Source organism: Alexandromys fortis, unplaced genomic scaffold, assembly GCF_014885135.2.
Source record: "Alexandromys fortis isolate MF-2015 unplaced genomic scaffold, M_Fortis_MF-2015_v1.1 scaffold_15, whole genome shotgun sequence".
Taxonomy (NCBI): domain Eukaryota; kingdom Metazoa; phylum Chordata; class Mammalia; order Rodentia; family Cricetidae; genus Alexandromys; species Alexandromys fortis.
In genome coordinates, this window is record NW_026067911.1 from 9,273,033 (window position 1) to 9,297,567 (window position 24,535).

The following is a 24,535-nucleotide window of genomic DNA, read 5'->3' on the forward strand; positions in this document are numbered from 1 at the left end:
TTTCTTATTAATAAAGAAACTGCCTTGGCCCATTTTATTGGATAGAAAATTAGGTAGGCGGAGTAGACAGAGGAGAATGCTGGGAAAAAGAAGCTGTGTGAGGAGTCGCCATGGTTCTCCCGCTCCAGACAGACGCAGGTTAAGATCCTCCCTGGTAAGCCAGCTCGTGGGCTACACAAAATATTAAAAATGGGTTAGAACAATATGTAAAAACTAGCCATAAGGAACTGAAACTATCCGGGCCAGGCAGTGTTTGAAAGAATACAGTTTCCGTGTAATTATTTCTGGGTATAAGCTAGCCATGCGGGCGGCCGGGTGCCGGGGACGCAGCCCTGCAGCTCCTATTTCAACAATACTTTTATAAGCATCACGTTCTTTGTTTCCTTCCTTGGATCACAAGACAAACCCTTCAGTTTCTTGATACTCGGTGGAAGAACACCAGACGAGTGTGCAGAACAAGCCAAGGAAACACTGCAGGCAGGAGCATGGAGTACAAGTTTCTATGCCTTATGATGAAACCACGCTCTTTCACCCTCTTCACCCACTTAGCAGCCGGAACAAGAGAAACTTATCCAGGAGGAAAACAATCTACATGCGATGACTTGGCTACAAAGCAAAAAAAGTCCCATCTAATCAGGAGTATAAAATTAATCTATTATCAATTACAATTTGTCTGTGTCTACGTCATCACTGGTTCGACACATTTTAAAACACCTTCCAACTTCTCCATTCCTTCTCTCTACCATTCTATCTGATTCTGAATCAGGTTCAGAACAGATCCTGAAGTCTCTCGTGGGTCATCCCCCATCCCCAACAGTCAACCCCCCCCCAACGTTGAACATTAAACTAACCTTCCACTTACCCTTCCTTTTCTCCCTCCCTCCCTTCCTCTCTCCCTCCCTCCCTCCCTCCCTTCTCCTACTCACCCTGACCACGAGGTATATGGTATATGTTGCTTTGAAACCAAGGAACAACTGAAGGCAAGTACATTTTAAAGCTATCTCCCAAGGAGTATAAAGACTCCATGTCAGACACGCCTGTGCTCACCCTTCACACTGTACTCACTCATATATGGTTTCTTGTTTTAATGTTTGCGTGTTTGTTTCAGGACAGGGCCTTGCAGGTAGCCCTGACTGACCTGGCTCTTCTTACATAGAGCAGGCTGGCCTCCAACTGGTAACTATCCTCCTGCCTCAGCCTCCCGAGTGCAGAAAAGAAGAATGCCACCAACCCAGCTTGCACATGGTTAAAGGGTTTAAAGTCCCACCCACAGGGGCATCTGGCTCCTCTTCCCAATTTACTTTCTCAGTCTGCTGCACAGCCACAGGGCTGGCTCATTCGTCCCGCAAGCGCCTCCTTCTGCCTGGCTTGTTGGTGGCCTCAGGTGGCAGCGTCCTGCCCTGGGGCGGCGCCTGGACACTTGTGTCCTAAATTGGGGCTGCCTGAGGTCCCTGTACTCAAAGTGAGGCGCGGAGCGCGCACTGGGCGGCAAAAGAGCGCCCCTGGAGCTAGGTTCCTGGAGGGGTCGCGGGGACCCCGGGTGCAGAGAGGGACTGCGACGCACCCGGGCCCCGGGGGTCCGGGGGGCACCACTAGATCGCCCATCTGCAGAGACGTCGAGATTGCTCCCCCTGGTGACCCCGGGACACAGGGACCCACAGTGCCACCTGGGCATTCGTGTCCTTTATCCAGGACCTTAGTGGAGCTGGGGACCCGCTGACACCCGCCGCCGCCCCGAGACTCGCCATCGCGGCGGCTCCCCACGGGCATGTTTCAGGGGGGTAAGACCAGCATCCCCAAGCCTGCGCCCCGCAACCTGGAGGACCTGGATTCGGTGCAGCGCGTCCTGCTACACAGGTCAGTGTGGGCTCCCAGGGTGCGGCCGGGCTGGGCTCAGAGGCTGGGTTCGCCTAGAAGCAGGGCTCCCCTCCTGGAGTCTGTGCAGTCCCGGGTCGCAAGAGACTCCAACCCCACACCAATAGGCTCGGTGAGACTCCAAGAGGACCATGTGTATGTAGCCGAAACTCTCTTTCAAGTTGCTCTGCACTTTCTGTGGGGGATTTGAGGGAAGCTGAGAGCTTTGCCTGGGCTTTGTGAGTGAGATTAGAAAGAATTTCTGTTTTAACAAATCTAATTTCACCCCACCCGCTAAGCGCCGCGGACCATTAGCTACACAACACAGGAGTTCTCCTAAGGAAGTGAATCTCAACTTTCCATCAGCGTATTCGACCCTGTCTTTTATGCAAACCAGACTCACAAAGATTAAAACCCACGCTGAAGGCGATGAGTTTATTGGTGAGAAAGGAATCCACGCGGTACATCTTGACTTGTGGAGTGAATGGCTGAAAAGGACGACAGTTAACGTTGCTAACTCGGAAGTCCCGGCCTTACCGAGATATGATGGGAGGGGGACTGGCTAAGACGTAAATGAAGTTTCTCTTGAATACGTTTGCGGTGAGGACGGGTAAGCCAGCTTAGCAAAAACCTGCCAGGGACGTTTACGTGACTTCTCTCATCTGTAAACGTTTCAAGCGACCCTTTTAAGTCTTTGTACAAAACCATACGAGCTGCAGAAAGTGTGAGGGAGGGGGCGTTATGCAAGGAGTTTTAAAATCGGATTTCTTTGACTCCAGAGCTGTCTTTTGAAACTCGAAAATTTTTCTGCGCCCCGTTCTGCACCCCGCTAGACAACTGTTGCCATGTAAAATGAAATACTGTTAAGGAGTTAAATTCTCCAGGACAATCCCCCTTGCATTTGACAAAAATTACAATTGAGGAGTGACCCCGAGTGGCGCTCACTGTAAAATCTTTCGCAGCGTGATTTTGGCCTAGCTGGGAGGGGAATTTATTTTAAACTCCACAAGACTCCATTGCAATAGAATTTCCTCATATTTTTCTTGTTTGAAATGTCAAATAGAAAAAAAAAAAAAAGAATCCAAACTGATTAACAATACAGGGCCTTAAATCTAAAGCACAAGCCTGCCTGAATGAAGCAGGGCAAAAGAAAATGTTTAAACCGTTTAAACTGGTGTCTTCGGCCTGGGGGTGATCAGTTCGGAATGGGTATTTCCGGAATACACCTGTTCAGCATTAGACCAAAAAGCCATTTCATGGGCATTAGACGTAACTGCTACCATCTGCCCGAGTAGCCCAGAGGACTCTGAAACACAGTTTGTCAGGACCACGGCTCACAGGGATTTCTTTTTAAAAGACTATGAAAGTCTTCTCATCTTCGTATTGCATTGATTTTTCTGTGTTCTGTCATTTTGTGTTTTCAAAACACCTGTTTAAAACCTTGTGTCGAAGTTCCTCTCTCACTTGATGAGGATCTATTTTCACACACATTCATACTATTCAAATACCTTTTGCTGACACATATAAAGGTTTGTATAGATATAATAGAAACACCCTTTAAATCTTATCCATCCATTTATTGCCCGTCTCATTAACCAGACCAGTGTATCATCTGTGCTTTAAAGTTGTATGGGCAAGATTTCTACGTCTTCCTTTTAGGAACATCTCTTGCTCATGGAGACAACCCTACTGAAACCCAGTGGGTTGCACACACACTCAAAGACTTGAAAGTAGGAGGCTGAGAGAGAAGAAGGGTTCTAGCAGCGAAGGGGAGAGACAGGATAAAGGGGGTGTTAAACAGCTTAAAATTCATTATGTGCATAAGAAACTGGCGGCAGAACAGCTCAACAAATGCGTTTATAGTTTGTAAGTAGAGATGGAGAATGAGGACAAGACTGGACCAACTGGGCTTGGGGCACGAATGGTGTCATCTGCTTCCGCTACTGGGTGACCGAATGGGAAGTAATTTAATCCGTTGTTTGGTTTCTGCAGAAGTGGGGATTGAACCTACAGTTTTGTGCAAGATAAAGAAGCGTTTTATCACTAAGCTACCCAGCCTGCTTCTAGAGCCTCCTCTGTGCTCTATCCTCAGTTAAATGCTCTTATCACAATTAAGTGCTGTATGAACAAGGGATTCCAACTTCATGTGAGGAAATTAAAATGTCAGACTGTAACTTCATTCCATAAATTTAGCATTGTGAGTGTCTTTTGTGTATTGTGATTCTATCTTCAATTTTGGAAAACTCAACGTTAGAAAGTCACAGTATCTTAAATATTTATTGACCTATCATCATTTTTAAAATCACCTTAAAATAGTTTTTAAACCCATGATTGCTCATTTCATAAAGCATAGTCCTATGTTCACACTTAGGGTAATATTGATTAGCTCCCGACGAAGCTCCCTGACATAAATTCGTGCCCTGTGGTTTAACTCAACATCACCTCCCGTAGCCCTGCTTTCATTTCTCTCTCATTGCTGGTTTCTCCAGCTACTAAATAAAGAGCCCTTGAGCCTGCTAACGATGGTAAATATTTAATTGTGTTCTTATCTGGAGTATTTTATGTCTGAATTGTATTGTTTGCCTAATTGAGATGGTGATCTATGGAAATTGGGACCTTGTGTCCCCTGCATGTTAAACTAAACATTTCTGAACTTCCATTTCTATGTAGTCAAAAATGGAAAATGAGAATATACCACAGTCTAAGTCTTTAAAGTTTTCTTGTGACTTCTAATTATTAAGCCCTTGGACTAACAGAGTGTTTTCACAAGGTCCTGATGCCATTGTCTTTTTCCTACTCCATTCTTTCCCAACACGTACAAGGATATTAAAAATTAATAAAGTTAGAGATACAATTTGCTAATACCACATCCCCCCAAATTAAATTAAGAATAAAAATAATTGTTGTTATATTGTATGTGGGTATGAAAGATCAAGCAAGGTCATCACACACATATTCTCTCTCTCTCTCTCACACACACACACATTAAGCTAACAGATGGAACTTAATTAGTTCAGGAAGCTGACATATGGAATGTCTACTAAGAGGAATTTTTTACAATATACTTTTATGGAGAATTTTTTTTTCTTTCTTTTGTTTTCTGTGAGTCAAGTTTGTGAAAGGAGAGAAGTTTAGAGAAGGGACAGCCAGTCATGTCATCATGTCTCTAGGAGACTGTCATTTGGGGACATTTATGCATATGCATATACATACACAAACATATACATACATGTATACGCATGGAATATTGATTGAGTGAAGATAGGAAAAAGGACTTCTGACTCAGGTAGGTGTATCTGGAATGCTATTTTAAAAGAGAGCTATTGTTGTACTGTAAAGGTTGTATTGTACCTGAACAAATGCATCCTGTAGAAGCATCAAGAGAACTGCCTAAGTCCACAGAGTGACTCAGTCTATTGAAAAGTTTTGCATCAGGTATTTCACACGAATCAATTCACTATACTCCTAACAGTCCTGTGCAGTGAATGTACAGAACAGGAAGGTGAAGCTTGCAGAGACTGACGTGCTGGGGGTACAGATGTGGCTCTGTGGAGAGATTCAGAGACAGTCAGGTTCAAATTCAGCAAGTGGGAGTGGTGGCAGAGTGTTGGAAAGTACCAGCCATCCTGTCCCACACAAGACTGGGGCAAAGCTTAGGGCATCATTTCCCAAGATTTCCAAACCATTCAGGGCCCTCACTTAAAACAGAGATTTGGGAGCTGGAGAGATGGCTCATGGTTTAGAATAATTGTTTTTCTTGCAGAGGACTCAGTGTGATTCCTGGCACCCACATAGTGGCTTACAACCAGCAGTAACTTCAGTTATAGGGGATCCAACACCCTCTCTTGACCTCCTCAGGTACCAGGCATACACGTGGTGCACATACGTACATGCGAGCCACACATCCATATACATAAGGAAAAAATAAATCCTTTAAAAAACAACAACAGAGATTTATAGGCATCTCCTCTGCAGATTCTGATCTCAATGATGTGGGGCAAGGTATCAAAAACTGTACCGTCAGTAAGTTGTGAGTGATTCCTTTTGATCAGACATGTTGGCCACACTGCCTTAATGAGGTTAATAGATAATAGGAATGAAGGATCTAACTCCCAGGTGATACTCAGTTATTTGATATAGAGAAAAATGTTTCCGAGACAAGGTTTCATGAATCCCAGACAAGCCTCAACTTCTCTACAAAAGCAAGGATGACCTTGAACTTCTGCTCCTCCTGCCTCTGTCTCCCTAGTGATGAGACTACAGATGTGCACCACAACAGCTGGTTTATATAATGCTGGGGATTGAACTCATGGCTTCCTGCATGCTACATAAGCACTCTGCCAACTGAGCTGCATCCCCAGCCTGAACTGGGAAAAGCATTTTAAAGACTATACAGAATTTGGACTCTATTCTCTAGTGAAGTAAAACATTATGAGGTTTATGAGCACAATGTAAAATTAATAGATGCTCATAGAAATTATAGACTATTGCTTGGGGGAAGAAAATTGGATATTTTGTTAATGAAAATGTCTTTTATAGGACTGGGGAGATGGTGGTTGGAAGCACTTGCTTCTCTTCTTAGAGAATCTAGGTTAGAGTCTCAGCAGCTACATGGCAGCTCACAACTGTCTGGAACTCAAATTCCAGAGGGGTCTGTGACCCTTTTCTAGCCTCTGAGGGCACTAGACACGCACTTAGTACACAGAAATACATGCAGGCAAAACACCCACATACATAACATAAAATATTTTTAAATGTCTTTTACTTTTTAAAAAAAAAATCTTCTACTAGGTTGCTTTAAAAATGAAGAAATGCAGCCAGGCATAGCTGTGTACATCTCTCCTCCAAGAACTTGGGAGGCAGAGGCAGGCCAATCTCTGTGAATGTAAGGTCAGCCTGGCCTACATAGTGTGTTCCAGTCCAGCCAAAGCTGCACAGTGAGACCCTGTATCAAACAAACAAACAAATAACAAACAAATGACTAACTTATCAATCAGATACCTAAAGCACTATTTTATTTTGGAGGGAAATCTTAGGCAAATCTGATTGTTTGAAATTGTAGTGGTGGGAAAGTATACATGTTTTATCATAAATATAACGATTATAGCAAGCCTCTTTAATACAGTGACCTGTCCCTATCTGACAGTAGGTCATAAGACACTTGACATTCCAGAGGGATCCTGCCCCTTCCTAGAAGAAAGAAATACAGAAGAATAGATAAACCCAGGCACTGCTGAGTCTTTCTGTGCAGCCTGTTAGCAATCTGGCCGATGTGATTACATTTCCATAAGAACCAGAAAGACAAGGTCCAGAGACCCTCCGGATTGATGAGCTTATGGAGGCTCTCAGAGAGTGGACAGTGAAGGGTGTCGCTGAATTTCTGCACTCCTTCTCCCTTACCTCACCCTGTGTATCTTTTCATCTAGAGTCTTTGTAATGATGCACAATAAAATGGTAACGATAAGGATTTCCCTGGCTCTGTGAGCCACTCAAGTAGACTATTCAAATTTAAGGAGAGGGTTATGAGAACCTTATGTTGTAGGCAGTAGACAAGCTGGGGCCTGTGACTGCCATCTTTAAGGGAAAGGATGGGGCGGCAGTCTTGGGAATGATCCCTCGACATGTGTTATCTGAGCATCTCCAGCCATGTCGAAGTTACTGGATTAGCTGGACACTGCTGGGGTCCACTGCCTGCTTGTGGGGAGACATCTCCATACCGTTTGAGGTCACAGGTGTCTTCTTTGTTGATTGTGGTATATTAGGAGTGGAAAACCAGTATTTTTTTCTAGATGCAGAGTGACATTAGGTGAATGATCTAGTCATCATACTTGAGCACAGTCACTGTGGTCCCGACACCCTGACGACTTGTCTTCTAACCAGTCAGAAGGGACCAGCAGGTGAGTTGCGTATGCTAGTGTACATACACTGAACCAAGAGAAGGGAGCAGGGCTGTGTGAGATTTCACCATGACCCAGAGTGATGTGCAATCTAGAACACATCGCTCACTTTGAGAACTTATCATGTAATACTTTCTCACTTGGCTGATCTTGGAAAATGAAACCTGGAGCAGTGGCTCCCGAGGAGAAAATGCAGTGTGCTGCAATAGTTAAAGCTCATTTCTTGGTTGACTTTGTTGTTGCCTGCTAGCTGCATAACCATTCCTACCTCACTAAGTTTCAGTTTCTTATTTAATTATAGAGAACTGTTTCCTTCAATGTATGCAAATACTTAGCATAGTATATGAATTGAGACTGAACGTAATTGAGTTGGCAATGAATGACTCAGTGATAGCTATTATGTACCTTAAAAATACTTGATGTTAAGTATTAACAAATCACAGATAAAAATTGTTTTTTAAAAAGAAAGAACTGAAATATTTGCATTAGCACCTACGAGTGCAAAGGCTCTTTACCTCTAGGGCTCTGTCAAAACAACAACAACAACAAACCTGGCCAAATGGAACCCAACCTTCTGGATCACAATTTTAAAAAATTAGAAAAATAAAATAAAACAGGACAAGCCTGGAAAGGAAAAAAAAAAAAGAAAAGGGGCGAAAGAAGCAGACGCCTCACACTCTGCTTGAGGAAACGCTGAGCAGAGAGTGCACAGCCTGTGGAAAGTACACATTGGCTCTCTTCAAAGCTCCGCGTCTTCACCGGGAAGCTTCTCTGTCTCCCGGGCAACCGGAGCTTCAGCCAATCGCAGCCGAACATCGGGGTCACGTGGCCCGGCCTGGCAACATGGCGGCGCGGCTGGAGGTGCGGCTGGCTGGCGCTGGGGTCTGAGTTCTTCCACCAGGAGCTCTTGCGATCCTGACGATGTCTGACCCCGCGTGGCGAGACTCGCGTGGGCGCCCGGCCGAGCTCCCCGGAGACCTGTCCTCACAGGAGGAGGAAGAGGAGGAGGGCGATTCCGACGCCGGGGCCAGCGACTTGGACTCCTGCTCCTCAGCCAGCAGCGACACGTAAGGCTCCCGGGGATGGCGGGACCTCGGGATTGCGGGGCCCGGGCCCGGAGCTCGTGCAGGGGGCGCGGCGCTGGTCTGCTTGCTGCGGTGCCCGCCTCCCGGTGGGCTCTGTGCTCTGTGAAAGGATGTCTGTGCTGCTCCTGAACCCTGTCCTGCAGTACTGCCTTCTTCCTTGTGACGTGGACTCCGGCGCATTTTTAAAAAATAATTGCTTTTTATTATTTTTGATTGTGTGCACCTATGTGTCTTTGTGTGTTTGTGCACGTGAGTGCAGTGTCCATAGAAGCCGGAAGAAGGCGCTGGATCCCTGGAACTAGAGTTTCCAGTGGTTGTGAACCACTGTGTGGGTGCTTGGAACTGAACCCCTGTCCTCTCCAAGAGCAGCAAATGCAGCCAACCTCTGAAGTCCCTCTCCACCTGCAGACTTCTGCGTATTTACAAGGGAAGAGACACTACACATGTTGTAAAGCAACTATTTTATACTATGGAGATGTTTTCCTCTTAGGGAAAGAAATAGATTGCAGAGAGGAAGTCTCCTCAGCGCCTCACTATCAAGACAGCCTCTCTGGCTTCAGGGTAGATATTCATGCTATATTTTTTTCTATTCAACCCCAGAGCTTTCTATTTCAAGTCAAAATTATTGGTAATACCATGAATGAGTTATTTTGATTCACAGTATTTTATTTTTTTTTTAAGTAATCCCTACCTGTTGCTGTGTATTAAGGACTTCTTAGAAAAGCCGGTGGTGACTTATAGTGAAAGCCTGGCAGTGGAAGGGTTCAGGCCACTGGTTATCTATAGTTTTAGGATAACATTTTATGTGTGGTTAGAACTAGCAGTTACAGCATCTTCAACGAACAGTATATAACACCTTTTTTTTTTTGTCATTAAAAGTGAAGGAAAACCCTGCTTAAATCCATTGTGGAAGCTTAATAGGGATAGATTGTATTCTTAAAATTTTGAACAAATGTGAAAATATTAACTTTTTGTAAGTTATCATTGTCATCTTAAAAGTGCTTTAGAAATCTGTGGTTTGTTCTAGTTTCATGGCTGTTGTTGTAATAGGAAATTATGACCAAGTTAGAGGAGAAAGGGTTTACTTGGCTTACCATTCCAGGTTACCATTCATTACTAAGAGAAGTCAAGGCAGGGCCTTGAAGACAGGTCTGCTTGCTCTTTATTCTATAACAATCCCTCCAAACCAAAGCTTCAAGGCAGAAAGCATGGAAGGTGGTGCTGGTAGGCATAGGCAGGCAGGTTTATGCTCAGCTGGCTTTCTTGTATAGTTTCAGAGCCACAGTGGGGATGCTGATAATCTTATCGGGACCCAAAGAAAATTTAGGATTATGGTCAAGTCCTTACTGGATTATTCTGTGAGACTGGATCATCTCAGCCAGTAGTCTTGAGGTTGTTCTGGATGTAGAACTCAGAGGAAACTGCAACAAACGTACTCTGAAACATTGGGTCATCTGGGTCATCTGTTCCCATTGGAGATTTTTCAGGGGGTCTTCCTTGATCAAACCTTATTTTTCTTAACCAAGAATGAAGCCACAGCCTCTCACTTCTTATGGAAAGAAAAGTGAAACCTCTTCTCCAAAGCAACATATATTTGACTTAAATTTTGTAGTCAAGACATTTTGATCAAATCTTATTTTTCTTAACCCAGAATGAATCTACAGCCTCTCACTTCCTTTAGAAACAAAAGCAAAATCTCTTCTCCAAGTAACATATCTTTTGACTTTAATTTTGAAGTCAAGGCATTTTCAAAAGATATAGGTTGGATTAATCCAGCAGCATTAGTAATCCAATGTCTTTTAGCAGCTGTTGCTCCTTCTTCAGCAGTCAAACAATTCAAAGAGAACACAATAGATTACAGTGTCCAGATTCTCTGTGTACTTTCCATCCTTACATGGAAGTTACGCTGGGGCAGATGGGAGCTGGGAGTGCTACTTTTTCTCCTGAACGCAGGTGGCTAGGTTTGGGTCCAGATCCTAGACCTGGAATTTTAATCCCAACTCTGACCTGGGCTGGTGACTAAAAAGCCTCAGGCAGTCAGCATTTTTGTGAATTCATACCCTCAAAAGGTTAGGCGCCAAATGAAGCACAATTAATAAAAACTCAGGATCAGAAATTGGAGTTCAACCTAAAGATCCGAAAAGCAAAACAGTCAGCCACTGGCTCTTACCTTGACCTCAGTCTGAAATGGCAATTCTGCCGCCAGGAATCTCAGCATTAGACCGTGTGTCAAGAGCTGTCTCCTCCCGTTTTATATTCCTCTCTAGGGCTGGAATTAAAAATGTGCATCACTGGGATTAAAGGCATATGTTATCATAATCTGGTCTGTAAGGCTGACCAGTGGGACTGCTTTACTCTCAGATCTTTAGACAGTCTTTATTAAAATACAGTTGAAAGACCCCATAATGTTGACAGTGAGGTTAACCATCACCTCATCACCCATTGTTTAGTTCTCTGTTTCGTGTGTCTACACTTGTCCTGCTCTTATACCTGCTAGTGTCATTTAAGTTCACGGTGACCACTTTGGGAAAAGTGCACGGTTCTTTTCCCAAGAGGAGGAGGATGTAATTATTTGGGATAGTGCAAATATCCATTTTACTTAAATGAGGAAATGTGCAGGTCAGGATGCATACCGTGTGGATCTTCTCAAGATCCATGTGGGCAGAAAATGTAGCAAGCATGTTACATTTACACTGTGGTAAATGAAAACACTGCTGTGATATCTGTCTGGATGGCTCAGAAGATGAAACTGCTTGCTGCTAAGCCAGACAGCCTGAGTTCGATTCCTGGGACCCCCCATGGTGGAAGAACAGAATGGACTCCACAGAGTTCTCTGTTCTCACACATGCCACATGGCACATTTGTACTTGCACACACACACTTGCAAATATACACAATAATAATAATAAATAAAACTCAAAGTTAAAAAAAAACAGAAACCTTTGTTTTGTGGGGAAGAGAAGCTGAAAAAGAACCCATGATGGTGCATATGGAAGGCATAAAAGGGAAAAGGTGGGGGAGAGTTAGGGAGCTAAAGAAAAACAGGAGTTAACAACTGGCTGTAGAACAGGGCATTGGGCAGACATCGCCCTAACCAAGAGGTGGATGGGGGAGACCTCAGCAAGGGCTGAGAAAATCGCAAACCACAGAGACGAGGGAGACCTGATGGCGAGCAGCAACACGATCTGCTGGGTGGAATCCTGGAGCCCAAACAGAATGGTAATAGAAGAGCAGTAACAGAAATGGAGTCTGGAGTCAGCTCACAGGCCAGCGTTAGCGTCTTACTGGCAAGTGAGTAACAGCTGGGTAAGATGTTAACACAGGGGAACGGGGTTTTATGGGAACACAGGAGCACCTTTGCAACCTTCTTTAAGTCAAAAATGAACCCATATTTTAAAAAAATTCTTTTAGAGCAGGAATTAAATCTAGCTGTTTCAGTTCACATTTTTGTAGTGACTTCAAGAGTCAGCAGTAATGTACTTTTTATTTTATTGTTCTTTTTTGTTCTTTATAAATAATGCCAATCAAAATTTCCACTTCCTTCCCTTCTCCCACTTCCCTCTTGCTCCCCCACTCACCCTTCTTCCCTCCCCCTCCAGTCCTGAGAGAGGGCAGGGTACCCTGCCCTGCTGGAAGTCCAAGGCCCTCTCCCTTACATCCAGCACACAGCTGTCTGTGACTTCAGTTCCCGGGGACACGACACCCATGCACATAAAATAAAAATAAATTAATTTTAGGAAAGGTTATTGTTCACTTGTCACCTAAAGGCTTCCAGGGGTCTCACAGCTGTCTGGAATCCTCAGATCAGAACTGTAAGATGCTAAACACTAACTTCAAGGAGAGGTGAGGTTGAAGCGCCCGATATATGTGCCTGGTGATCTAAGTGGCACTGGGCATCTAAAGTGATGCCAAGTATTGGAACCATCTAGACCAGTGAAGTGTTAGTTTTGGTGTCTTTAGCCACCTATTGCTTTACTTTTTTATGATTAATGTACACTTGAAAAGTCTGTGTTACTAACCAGCTATACAGACCATGTGTACTAACCAGCTATGCAGACCATGTATACTAACCAACTATACAGACCGTGTATACTAACCAGCTATACAGACCATGTGTACTAACCAGCTATGCAGACCATGTATACTAACCAACTATACAGACCGTGTATACTAACCAGCTATACAGACCGTGTGTTACTAACCAGCTATACAGACCATGTATACTAACCAGCTATACAGACCGTGTGTTACTAACCAGCTATACAGACCGTGTGTTACTAACCAGCTATACAGACCGTGTGTTACTAACCAGCTATACTGACCATGTGTAACTAACCATCTGTACAGACTGTGTGTACTAACCAGCTATACAGATCATGTGTTACTAACCAGCCATACAGACCATGTGTACTAACCATCTGTACAGACTGTGTGGTGTACTAACCAACTATACAGACCATGTGTACTAACCATCAGTACAGACCATGTATACTAACCAGCTATACAGACTATGTGTACTAACCATCTGTATAGACTGTGTGTACTAACCAGCTATATAGACCCTGTGTACTAACGGCTATACAAACCATGTGTACTAACCAGCTATACAGACCATGTGTACTAACCAGCTATACTGACTGTGTGTTACTAACTATCTGTAAAGACCACGATAGTGATAGAATTTTGGGGACTAATTTATATGGTATTCAGAAAGCAGTACTTGACAAAAATTTAATACAAGAATCAGAGTTGCTACTAAACACTCAGGAAAGCAAAGGAGACTTCCGTTGGGTGAATGATTAGAACACAGACTAGACCCTCTCCTGCCTAGGTGCTCAGCTTAAGACTCTCCCCACATGGTGACAAACCAGTGTCACTTTAAAGAATGGCAGCGTGGAAGGCAGCCTGTGCCTCAGAACAGAACAGAGCCGTCGGTTTATTGCCACAGCATGGGTGTTGTTGCTGTTTAATGCTGTTTCCACTTTAATGGCAATAATTTGGCCACTTAACAACCGACTTCCCATCTATCCTCTTTTATGGCCACAGGATGAATTATGTAAAGTGTGGCTTTACTCTCCTTACTGTTGCTGCTAATGAGGCGTTGTGCAGAAATTAGAGGTTACAGCTAGGCTCATTGCGGACTGTGATTATAGCTGGCTGGTTTCGGCCATGGTTGCAGTCTGTGGAAAGATGATGCTGCTTTTTTGAAAATTGTTATCTAAACAAAGTACATGATGCATGACTTCATTCTAGCTGAAGCCATCCCAAGTGCTCCCCGTGCAGATAGGACACTTACCCGTGTTTTCCAGGCAGCTGGCTTCTGTGGGTTCTGTCAATACTTTCAATGATCAATGCGAATTTTGAGATGTCCAAAGTGAGCTATAACCACACGGTGGCTGGGTTAGTGGTGTGTGTGTGTGTGTGTGAGAGTGTGTGTCTGTGTATGAGCGCATGTGTCCACAAGCACATTTGGGTGTTATGGGCATGTTTGCCCAGGTGTAGTACACACGTGAAGGCCAGAGGTGATATTGCTGGGCCTTTATTGCACTCTACCCTACTTTTTGAGACAGAGTCTCTCACTGAACCTGAGCTCGCCTTTTGAGCTAGACATGTGCTACCATGTCATTGTGTGAGGGATTTTTCTCAGAAGACACAACACATATGTGTTTACTCACTGCAGAGTAGACAGCAGTGTCGGACTTGGTGAGTCAGTGAGGATCTGTGGGGGTCACTAACAGGAGTTATAAGGGGTTACTTTCAAGGGGCAAGGATACCTCAGAAGCATATGCGTCACCCAGAATGAATGGAGACTCAGAAGCTGCAGCCCTGGAGCCCTCTGCACAGCATGTAGACAGGCCCAAGCATCTCCCCTGGGCACAGCATGTGGGCAGCTCCACAGGCCCAAACATCTCCCCTGGGCAGCTGCTGTTTAGAGTCGCTTCCCCAGCAGTTCCTGCTCTTTCTGTAAATCTGGGCCTTCTAAAAGTGTCAAGTTTTTACTTTCCCAGACCTGTGACAGTTTCTTTATCTCTTGAATCTCCTGAGCCTCCCCTTCCCTCCTAGAAGGAACATGTTAATTCAGTGGACTCCACTGTGCAGTGTCCTCCCTGAGTCCGGCTTTTTTATATGGGTGCTGGCAATCTGAACTCAGGTCCTCATAGTTGCGCAGCAAGTACCTTACCCACCAAACCATCCTCCCAACTTCTAAATTAGTTTTGTTGTTGTTTTGCTTTGTTTTTGGTTTTTGAGATAGGGTTTCACTTTGTAGCCTGGAACTCACTGTGTAGCCCAGGCTAACCTTGAATTCATGGCAGTCCTCCTGCCTCAGTTTCCTAAGTGCTGGAATTACAGGTGCGAGCCTGAATTAGTTTTATTTTTAAAAGTATATAGCCCAATAGGTTATAGAAAAGGTTCTTTCCTTCCCCATTTCATTGGTTTTCTTTGGTATCACTCTGCCTGCTTGATCCGTACCCCCTTCTTTAAAACTCTAACCCTGCCCCCATCTCTCTCTTTCTGATATTGGGTGACCATGCAGGTGACCTTTCCTCTCTCACACAGTGATCTGGAGCCCGAGTGGCTGGACAGTGTGCAGAGGAATGGCGAGCTGTTTTACCTGGAACTGAGTGAGGACGAGGAGGAGAGCCTCCTTCCGGAGACACAGACCGTGAACCACGTCAGGTTCAGTGAGAAGGAGGTCATCATTGAAGAGGATGACTCCAGAGAAAGAAAGAAGCATGAACCCAAGCTCAAGCGCTTCACCAAGATCCTGAAGAGCAAAAGCCTTTTACCTAAGCGCTACCACAAAAAGAACAGCAATGACAGTGGCCCGGTGTCCATCCTGAAGCATCAGTCCAACCAGAAGACCGGGGTCACTGTGCAACAGCGGTACAAGGATGTGACTGTCTATATCAACCCCAAAAAGCTAACCGTCATCAAGCCCAGGGAGCAGCTCAAACTCCTGGAAGTGCTGGTGGGAATCATCCATCAGAGCAAGTGGAGCTGGAGGAGGAGCGGGAAGCCAGCTGATGGAGAGAGGCTTGTGGTGCACGGCCTGTTGCCAGGAAGCTCTGCCATGAAGAGCGGCCAGGTCCTGGTTGGTAAGTGCTGCTGCAGCCCCAATCCTTGTTTGCAGAGATGCGTGGTTAAGGGCAGTGTGATCCACAGTGTAGAAGGCAGGATTTACAGTCTCTAAGTAAAGTTGGTACGAATGATCTTCAAAGGAGTGCTTCTGTGTAACAGAAACATGCACCTAGTTCAGACCAGGGAGCAGAGCTCATCTTCAAGTTTTGAATAGTATAATTTTATTTCATCTTGCTTATGATTGCTGACAAGGAGAAGAAACTAAGTTGATTATACAGTGATCATTTAGGCTGGAACAGCTGCATCCAATAACATAATGCAAAATATATAATTTATGAATAAAAATACTTTTAAATTGTATGTTTGCACTGAGGACACCAAGTTCTTGGAGTGGCTGTAGACTGTCAATTGACCTTCTTAACGGCAGTGGTATTATATGTAAGTTCCTTTATAAGGGCACTTCTCTAAAATATCCCAGTTTTGAGAGGAAAAATACTAATTATTTTGAACATTTTAAGATGCATATTTTTGTATTGCTGATTTTAAGTCATGTGATATGACATGTGAGTTAATTAGCGACCTTATTCTACTTTATAATGATAGGCTAATCAAATGTGAAAATATATTTCTTTTTACGGTTATTTCTTTGTGCCTGGGCACGTGTACCTGGCATGTATGGAGGTCAGAGGGCAGCTCGTGGGAGTGGGTCTCTCCTGCCATCATGGGTTCCGGGCCTGGGCATCACCAGACTAGTTGGCAAGTGCGCTTACTCACTGAACATCTTGCTGGCTCTGGAAGCGCATTCTTAACTGCTCTGAAGTGTGTCTGTCTTCTCAGCTGACCCAGCCTAAAACAGGAGTTTTAGAAACATGTTCAAGTCTGTCTGTCCTGAAGTCTAAATCGCATTGTTTATTTATTGATTCAGAACGCATTTGACTGTTAAGTGTCAGGTGTGTGGAGTTTACACTGACGAGCTGACTGGTGGTGTAAAGGAGCTCATGTAATAGCGGGAGAGGATGTCAGAAATAGACATCATCACAGTGTGACAGACGACGTGGCAGCATCACAAAGCCAATTCTAAGGAGACGTGTCTGAAGGATCTCTGTCAGTGCATGAATTCCAAAATGCACGTCCACATTTTACAGCGAGATGTGGCCCAGCCAAAGCAGCAAGCAGCTGTGATTCGGGGAGAGACCCTGTCTCCGGGAGAGAAAGATAGAGGAAGACTCCAGCTTTTTGAGTAGCCTCTGCATGTACATAGGGACAAACTCGCACACACTCGTGCATGTAACACACACACACAGAGAGAGAGAGACAGAGAGAGAGAGAGAGAGAGAGAGAGAGAGAGAGAGAGAGAGAGAGAGAGAGAGAGAGAGAGAGAGAGAAAAGGCCACCCAAGAAGGATAGAACATTGAATCCTGGGGAAAGGATTGACCTTCCAGTGTTTCTTTGTCTGCACTGACATTCATCCTAGCTGCTGTAGCTCCGGGAGCTTTTAATGGATGAAAGCCTACTTATCGAGGAAGCCAGCAAGGTTACTGACTGCTTAGGAAGTGCATGGAAGTATAGGAAGACACTCAGGCAACAATAATGCTGTTCCATCATCATTGCTGCTCCACCAGACGTGTGGTCTGCATCCAAGTGCATGCGGAACGGCTTTGCACTTACTCAGGGGAGAGCTGAGGATGGGAACATTTAATTCGGAATCTTCGTGTTGGTATATGTGGATTTGAGGAGCTCCAGAAAGAGCAGCCCCAAGCAGAGGCTGTGTGTGAACTTCAAGAGCTGATCCCTTGAATAGAATAACTGCTGTTCTTCGCAATTCAGGACCTTCAATTACGCTTGATCAGGAAAGACCAGGGCACCGGCCAAGCTGTTGCCCATAGTCTGTTCTCGTAGTATACTTCTTAATATACCAGGTAGTATTTCCAGCTTTAGGAGGATTTTGTTTTTGAATCTTTAGTTATTTTTCCACCTATTATTTTAAAGTGTCGACAGTGTTTTATATTATGTATTGGGTTGTTTTTGTGTATCTGTGTGTTCCCCTGGCACACACTTCTCCATTATCTCTAATACTGGAGGTGTAAATTTTACAACGCATCTTAGAAGGTCTTGACTCATTATATTTGTTTATTTTTCAGATTAGACTCCAAGGGCATGCACCGTTACTAAGCTAGCTTTGCATGCAAACATCGGGTATGCACATAAACACGTTGAGCCTTCCTCACGTATGTACCCCGTGCTGGCCTTGAACTCCTGATTCTCTTGCCTCTACACCCCAAAAGCTAGGATTACAGGTGTGTGCCATAAAACCTGGGTTAAATTTTCCTTAGCAAATAAAAAGGTATCTTCTTCCTGTGTCTGCATTTGATGACTTTGAGATGTCTCAGGGTCTCAGTTCCATCAGCAACTGAAATTGTCGGTCTCGGTATTCCAGGTGACAGAGTTAGGACGCTGTGCACAGCTACCCACTATGGTGATACACATGTACACATCTTGCTTTCTGGCCTCTCTCTGTGAGTGTGGCTTGTCTGCTATAAGTGCGCCTGTCATTAGTGAGACAGGCCAGTGATGTTTCTCTTCTGTCCTTTTACAACAGCAGAACCCATCCTGCACTTACTTTCTTTGCTTAGGTCTCGGAGACTTCCGTCCTTTGGGGGTGGTGCCAGTATTTGCTGCTCGCCTACATTTCTGTTTCTAAGAATTCTCTGAAAGCTTGGCAATCAGCTGGAAGCAGTAGCCAGCTGGTATCTTTCAGACCAGAGCAAATAGAATATACTCTCTTACCTACATCGTGGAAGCTGCCTTGGTGGGGCTTTTTTCTTCAATATTAGTCATTTTTGGTCATAACTCGATTTTGTTTCCCTTGGGACTGAACATGAGTCTTTTGGCCACGGCTTCTTGGAAAGGACAAAGCAGGAGGAGTGGGTGCCAGGCCAGCTGTGCTTCACAGGCTTGCAGGTGATGGAGAGAGAACTCACCTGTAGAGCTTGGCTCCTGCCCACCCCATTGCCCACCGTTTCAGGCAGGATGACCATGTTCCTTAGGCGGATCTTCACCACCTGGGGCTTCTCCATGGGTGGTACCTCCTTCTTGCCCTTTCTCAGGCCCTAAGCAGGAGTCCTGCCTGTGCTCCTCGCGACTTTCTGGTTTTCTTACAGACAGCGTCTCTGTCTTATTCTGTCCCCGACGGCGTTTGGCTTTTCCCTTCTCATGCTTTCTGGCTGCAGGAGAGGGGCTAGAACACACAGTTTGTTGCAAGGACAGGATTTTAGTGTCTCCTCCCTGGGAAGCCACCGCCATGGTTATTTCCTTCTGCAGAAGTGGGACAGAGGCATTAACAGCTGCTGCTCAGGAGCAAACTGTTCATCACTGACAGACCTGGGCCCGTGTTCTCATCCCCACTCAGTCCCGCGGGCCTGCTGTGTTGGTTGCTTCTGTACATGGGGATAGCACCAAAGGATTTATTTCTCACTGAAAAAACAAAGAAGAAAAGAAATTGTTTATGCTATTCAAAATATAATTTATACATGAGTATCACTCTGCAACAGTATATAATTTAGCCTATTTGATTCATTTCTGGACATTTATCTTGAAAAAACATTCAGAACAGATAGGCAAACGAGATAGAGCCAGCAGGTCTCATCAGGCTTACTACCTGTGTTTTCTAAAAGGCTTAAATGATTTACAGCATAGGAAAGGTATTTGGAACCCAAATATGGGTGTTTGGAAATAAAATATTATTGCACACAGCCCCAACCATTTATCTGTTGTCTCTGGCAGAGTTCAGATGGAGTTGGTGGAAGAGCTGAGCAGTTGAACACAGACCATTACCACCAAAGCATGAATAATAGAAGAAGTTTGTTAAGCCTAGTGTTATTCTTGACAATTTTTTTCCATTTAGAGTCAGTGTGTGTCCTTGTCACACTGTACAGAAAGCAGACTTGACCTGCGCTCAAGAGAGAGAGATTCTCTGACATTCAAGCTGTGCACTGTACAAATACTCCTGAAAAGATGACAGAACCCAGACCCAGAAGACATTCAGAAGCTGTTGGGTTTCTTAGCCCACTTGCATGCTCACTACCCTCCTCAAAGAGTATTAAACTTTCTGAGAGGAGAGAGTTGGTCTTTCACAAAATCTTTTCTTGATTTTCTTCTGCAGTGGTTTAAGGACAAGACTTGATGTGTATAGTCTGGAACGATGAGACAGTCCCGTCGATGTGTTTGTGGTTTTGTTAACACAGCTTGCTAGGGCTCTGATATTACTTTCAATTATGTTCTTGTAAGCTGAAGATCCCAGATAAAAAGCTACACCTTTGTCTGAAGACTCTGCAAGGCTGAGTGCATGGTTAGAACTTCGCGATTGAGGGGATTTGGGGTGCTGAAGATGCAGACCCAGGCTATCTTGGACTGCTGTTGCCCTAGTCACTGACCAACCTGTATCTGTCTTTTAGGCTCACATAGTGTTCCATGTCCAGTCTTTCACTGTCAGCTAGAGCTTTTGCAATGTATTTTTAGCGAAGCAGAAGCCTCCACCAGCCCCCAAGTTCAGGCTCTCTCCAGAAAGTATGTGATACTCATAGACCACCGAAGGTATGCCAGCCCACCTACCTGGGACCCCACCAGTGAATCTGGTAACTGCCCCTGCACTGATTGACAGCTGAATTTTATTCTGGCTCATGTAACCACTGCCGCAGCTGAGCACGTTTGGAGCACCCTGAATCTGAGTTCCTGGACCAGGATCACTCAGGTTTAACCCCAGAAGAAATTGACTCTTACTCTCTTTGGGCAAGAGCTGTGTTGTGTATCAATAGTTTGAAAGTAAAATTTGATTTTAGTAGTGATTTTGATTTTAAAATTAGATAAATAAAAGCATCTGAAGAACAGTCATGGTGAAGATTTTGCCCAAAACATGCTTGTCATGTTGGTATCGTCGGAAGCTGTGGAACAAAGGCCTGTTCTGCAGACACCAGTCAGTGGTCGCAGCAATAGCACAGCGCGTTGCCATGTACCACATGGATTTAATTAAAATGTCAGCTGGATTTTTTTTTATTACTATTGGTCTGAGTGGTTAGATTCAATTTTGTTAAGTGTAATACTTGGTTTATGCTAAAATTTTTCCGTTGGTCCTTTGGGTTCACGTACCCTTTAGTTACACTGAGACTAGGAATATCCATATCTTCAAATATTCATGGTTGGCAGAGGTATGGTACACTGTTGGGAAGCATAATGGCCAAGCTGGGTGATTGGCTGTGTCCCTAATGTTCGGAATAACCTCGGATGAGTCCCTGCATGTACCACATTTTCCATTAGGCCCTTGTGGTAATCCAGACAGCTGTTTCCTCGTGTCGCGAGGCCAGGACTTTTCAGTTTGGGATATTCACCCAGTTGTCTTCTGTTTTTCTCTTTTTAGGCGATGTCCTTGTGGCCGTGAATGATGTAGATGTGACTTCTGAAAACATAGAGAGAGTTCTGTCTTGCATCCCTGGACCAATGCAGGTGTGGCCATCCCCTTCCATATTGTGTACGGTGTTGCCTAAAGTACATCCGTTCTGTGCTGGTTTCTTTCTAAGATGCTGAGATTATCTCCCGTGTCGCGGTGAGTGACACCGAAGCCTGAGCACCGAGGGCAGCTTCGGCTCTTGCTAATACTTAGCTTTGGAGATGAAGGGAGTCCTGGTCAATTACTGGCTGCCCTCTGAATGTCTTTCCTACCATCCCAGTGCAGAGCCCTTGGCCTCTTTTTAACAGTGCCGGTCTTTACATATCCACTGGCAGCAACTTTAAACATACTCCATCTCTGGCTAAAATATAAGTCTTTCAAATGTTTCTGCCCTGTTTCCTGCTCCTGATTCTCACTGTTAATCTGGCTAAAATCTTCAGATATCACAATGCCACCGTCTGAATGTCATGGGGCCTTGAGATTTCCTGTTAGATTAATTTTCTGTCACCTTTAAATTCAGGATCATGGCTTCAGTGCATAGGTAAAATGCATATTGCATTTCTGTCAGGCATCTGGTTTTCTAGCCCTTTTCTCAGAACTTCTTTACGTCAGCTCCTAGGCTCCTGAGCTGCCATCAGGCGTAGATGTCACAGAACACACTACTTCTTTCAAAAATCGCTTAGCTAAACAATTTCATTCTTTACTAATTCCATGGATACATACAGTGTGTTTTTTGTCCCGTCCAATGTCCATCTCCTCTCCTTCCAATCTTCCTGAAGTCCCCACCCAGTGTATCCCTTTCCTGACTTCATCCCCCTTCATCCTCCTGCCCTGGTCAAATTAGAGCTGAGGGTGTGTGCATGAGTGTGGGACACGATCTACTACCGTGAGACACATCAGCGAAGAAAGATGATCTCTCTGCCTCCGTGGCCATCCACTGCCAATAACTCCTTAGGGAGGACTGGGGCCTTGTGAGCCCTCCCCCGTCCATGCTGTCCTGCAAACTGGCTTGCTCCCCTGCAGGTCTCCTGCAGGCAGCCATGCTGCTGTGAGCTTACACGGGCAGCTTCATGTCCGGAAGATGCTTGCTCGTGGACCCTTAGCTCTTGCAGACTTGTTGCCAACTCTTCTATGGTGTTGTGTTCCCTGAGTGCACCTGCACTTCTTCATACAGATCGTCTGACATGTTAGGGCCTCGCCATACCTACAGGAGTCCAGTGGTTGGTGGTCCTGGTTTATACATAACGAAAAGGACTCTGTAGCACCCAGGGGGCTGAGGCAGGAGGATTGTGAGCCAGACTAGACTGGATGATGAGATCCTATGAAAGAGAGAGTTTAGGAACTGCTTAGTGATTCCCCCAAAGCTGCAGAATCAGTTACTCAAAGTACCAGACTGCAGGCTAACCCAAAGTATGTTCCTTCCTTCTCCTTTCAACCTGTGTGCTTCTGGTGCCTTGGTGGGCGAGACCCAGCTGAGGTAGACCTGTCCAAGGCATGGCATGTGCGAAACAGCCCCTCCAGCCATGAGAGGAAGAGAGAGCTCAGGTTTATAAAGAATTCCACTAGAGACTTTAATCCTGGGCATGCCGAGCAGTGACATCATAAAAATGCACTTGGAGCATAGTGAGGTCTATCGCTTCTTGTTCTCCATCAGACAGTGGCCTTCAAGACAGTGTAACAGGAAGAAAGACACTGGGAGAACAGATCAGACCTCCGTGTAACACCTCACAGAGACTCCAGATCAGCTTTCCTCAACTGTAATCAGAGGGCATCTAACGGGAAGTCTTCAAATCCAGTTCCAGCTCCACTGGTGTGTGCTGACATAAAATGCAGAGGCAAAGCCCACTTTAACATTCCACAACTAGCTTTGTGGTTTTGTTTTTCATCTTTCTAGATGCTTCAAAAGTGTTAATAGCATGCTGGTGTTGGGCTGTGGAATAATGGTAGAGTGTGTGCTTAGCATGTGTAAGGCCCTGACTTACAAAGCCCAGCACACACACACACACACACACACACACGCACACGCACACGCACACTCATCATGAAAAAAATGGCTGGAAAACTCCTACACATTAAAACAGATTGAACCGTGTGTGACTGTGAATTACTTAGGGTTTCTATTGCTGTGAAGAGACACCACGACCACGGCAACTCTTATAAAGGAAAACATTTAATGGGATGGTTGCTTACAGTCTCAGAGATTTGGTCCATTAGCATCATGGTGGGACATAATGGCATGCAGGCAGCCTTGGTGCTGGAATCCTACTTCTTGATTGGCAGGCAACAGGAAATGGAACTGAGACCCTGGGTGTGACTTGAGCATATGAGACCTCAAACCCACCTCCACAGTGGCATACTTCCTCCAACCAGGCCACACAACTACTCCAACAAGGCCACACCTCCAAATAATGCTGCTCCCCATGAGCTTATGGGGGTCAGTTTCATCCAACCCACCACAGACTGCATCCCATGCAGCAGGCAGTCCTTGAATGCTCCTGGATTGAAGGAGGAAGAGCTCTACTGGATGACTGGGGAAATTTGGGCTTGTAATTTATTAGATAGTGGTAGTGGCTGAGTATCTCTTATCCAAAATGCTTGCTACCAGAAGTGAGTGGGTGAGTGCTGGGCAGGGAAGAGAGGGAGGGAGGGGAAAGTAGGAAGAAAGACAGAGAGGGAAAAGATGTGTTACATTTGTTTGTGCCCTGTTTGTTTAATTGTGTAAAGATGTATTGCATTTGTTTCACTTTGCCTGCCTAAGGCACCTGATTGGTCTGTTGAAAAGTTGAATAGCCAATGGCTAGGCAGTAGAGAGATAGGTGGAGTTTTTAGGCAGAGAGAATAAGTAGAAGGAGAAATATAAGAAGAAGAAAGAATGAGAGGAAGAAGAGAGGCTAGAGCGAGGGAGAAAGAAAGGGAGAGGTCTGGGCCAGCCAGGCAGCTGCCTGCCAGCAGACACAGATGAAAGAAAGATAAAAAACCCCGAGGCAAAACACAGATAAAGAGAAACAGATTAAAATAAGAGCTAAGATAAGGCAAAGCACCGATAACTAATAAGACTTCTCCGGGTGATGATTTGGGAGCTGGTTGGTGGCCCAAAAGAAAAATTCTAGTACAGGGAATTCCGTCATAGCGGGGAAACTCGTGGCAGAGGTCATGACTGCTGGAGTGTCTGAAGG

The 24,535-nt window shown here is 44.9% G+C and overlaps 1 protein-coding gene across 5 annotated transcripts in view; it reads left to right on the forward strand.

The window, feature by feature from the left end:
* The first annotated feature begins 8,591 nt into the window (after positions 1–8,591).
* Intu (inturned planar cell polarity protein) overlaps positions 8,592–24,535 on the forward strand; it is a 52,678-nt gene continuing 36,734 nt past the window's right edge. For all 5 annotated transcript variants that reach the window (XM_050138474.1, XM_050138476.1, XM_050138475.1 and 2 more), the window contains exons 1-3: positions 8,592–8,818; positions 15,395–15,933; positions 21,330–21,415. In XM_050138474.1, coding sequence (XP_049994431.1) covers positions 8,673–8,818; positions 15,395–15,933; positions 21,330–21,415 — 771 coding nt within the window. In that variant the 5' untranslated portion in view covers positions 8,592–8,672. The remainder of the gene's footprint in view (positions 8,819–15,394; positions 15,934–21,329; positions 21,416–24,535) is intronic.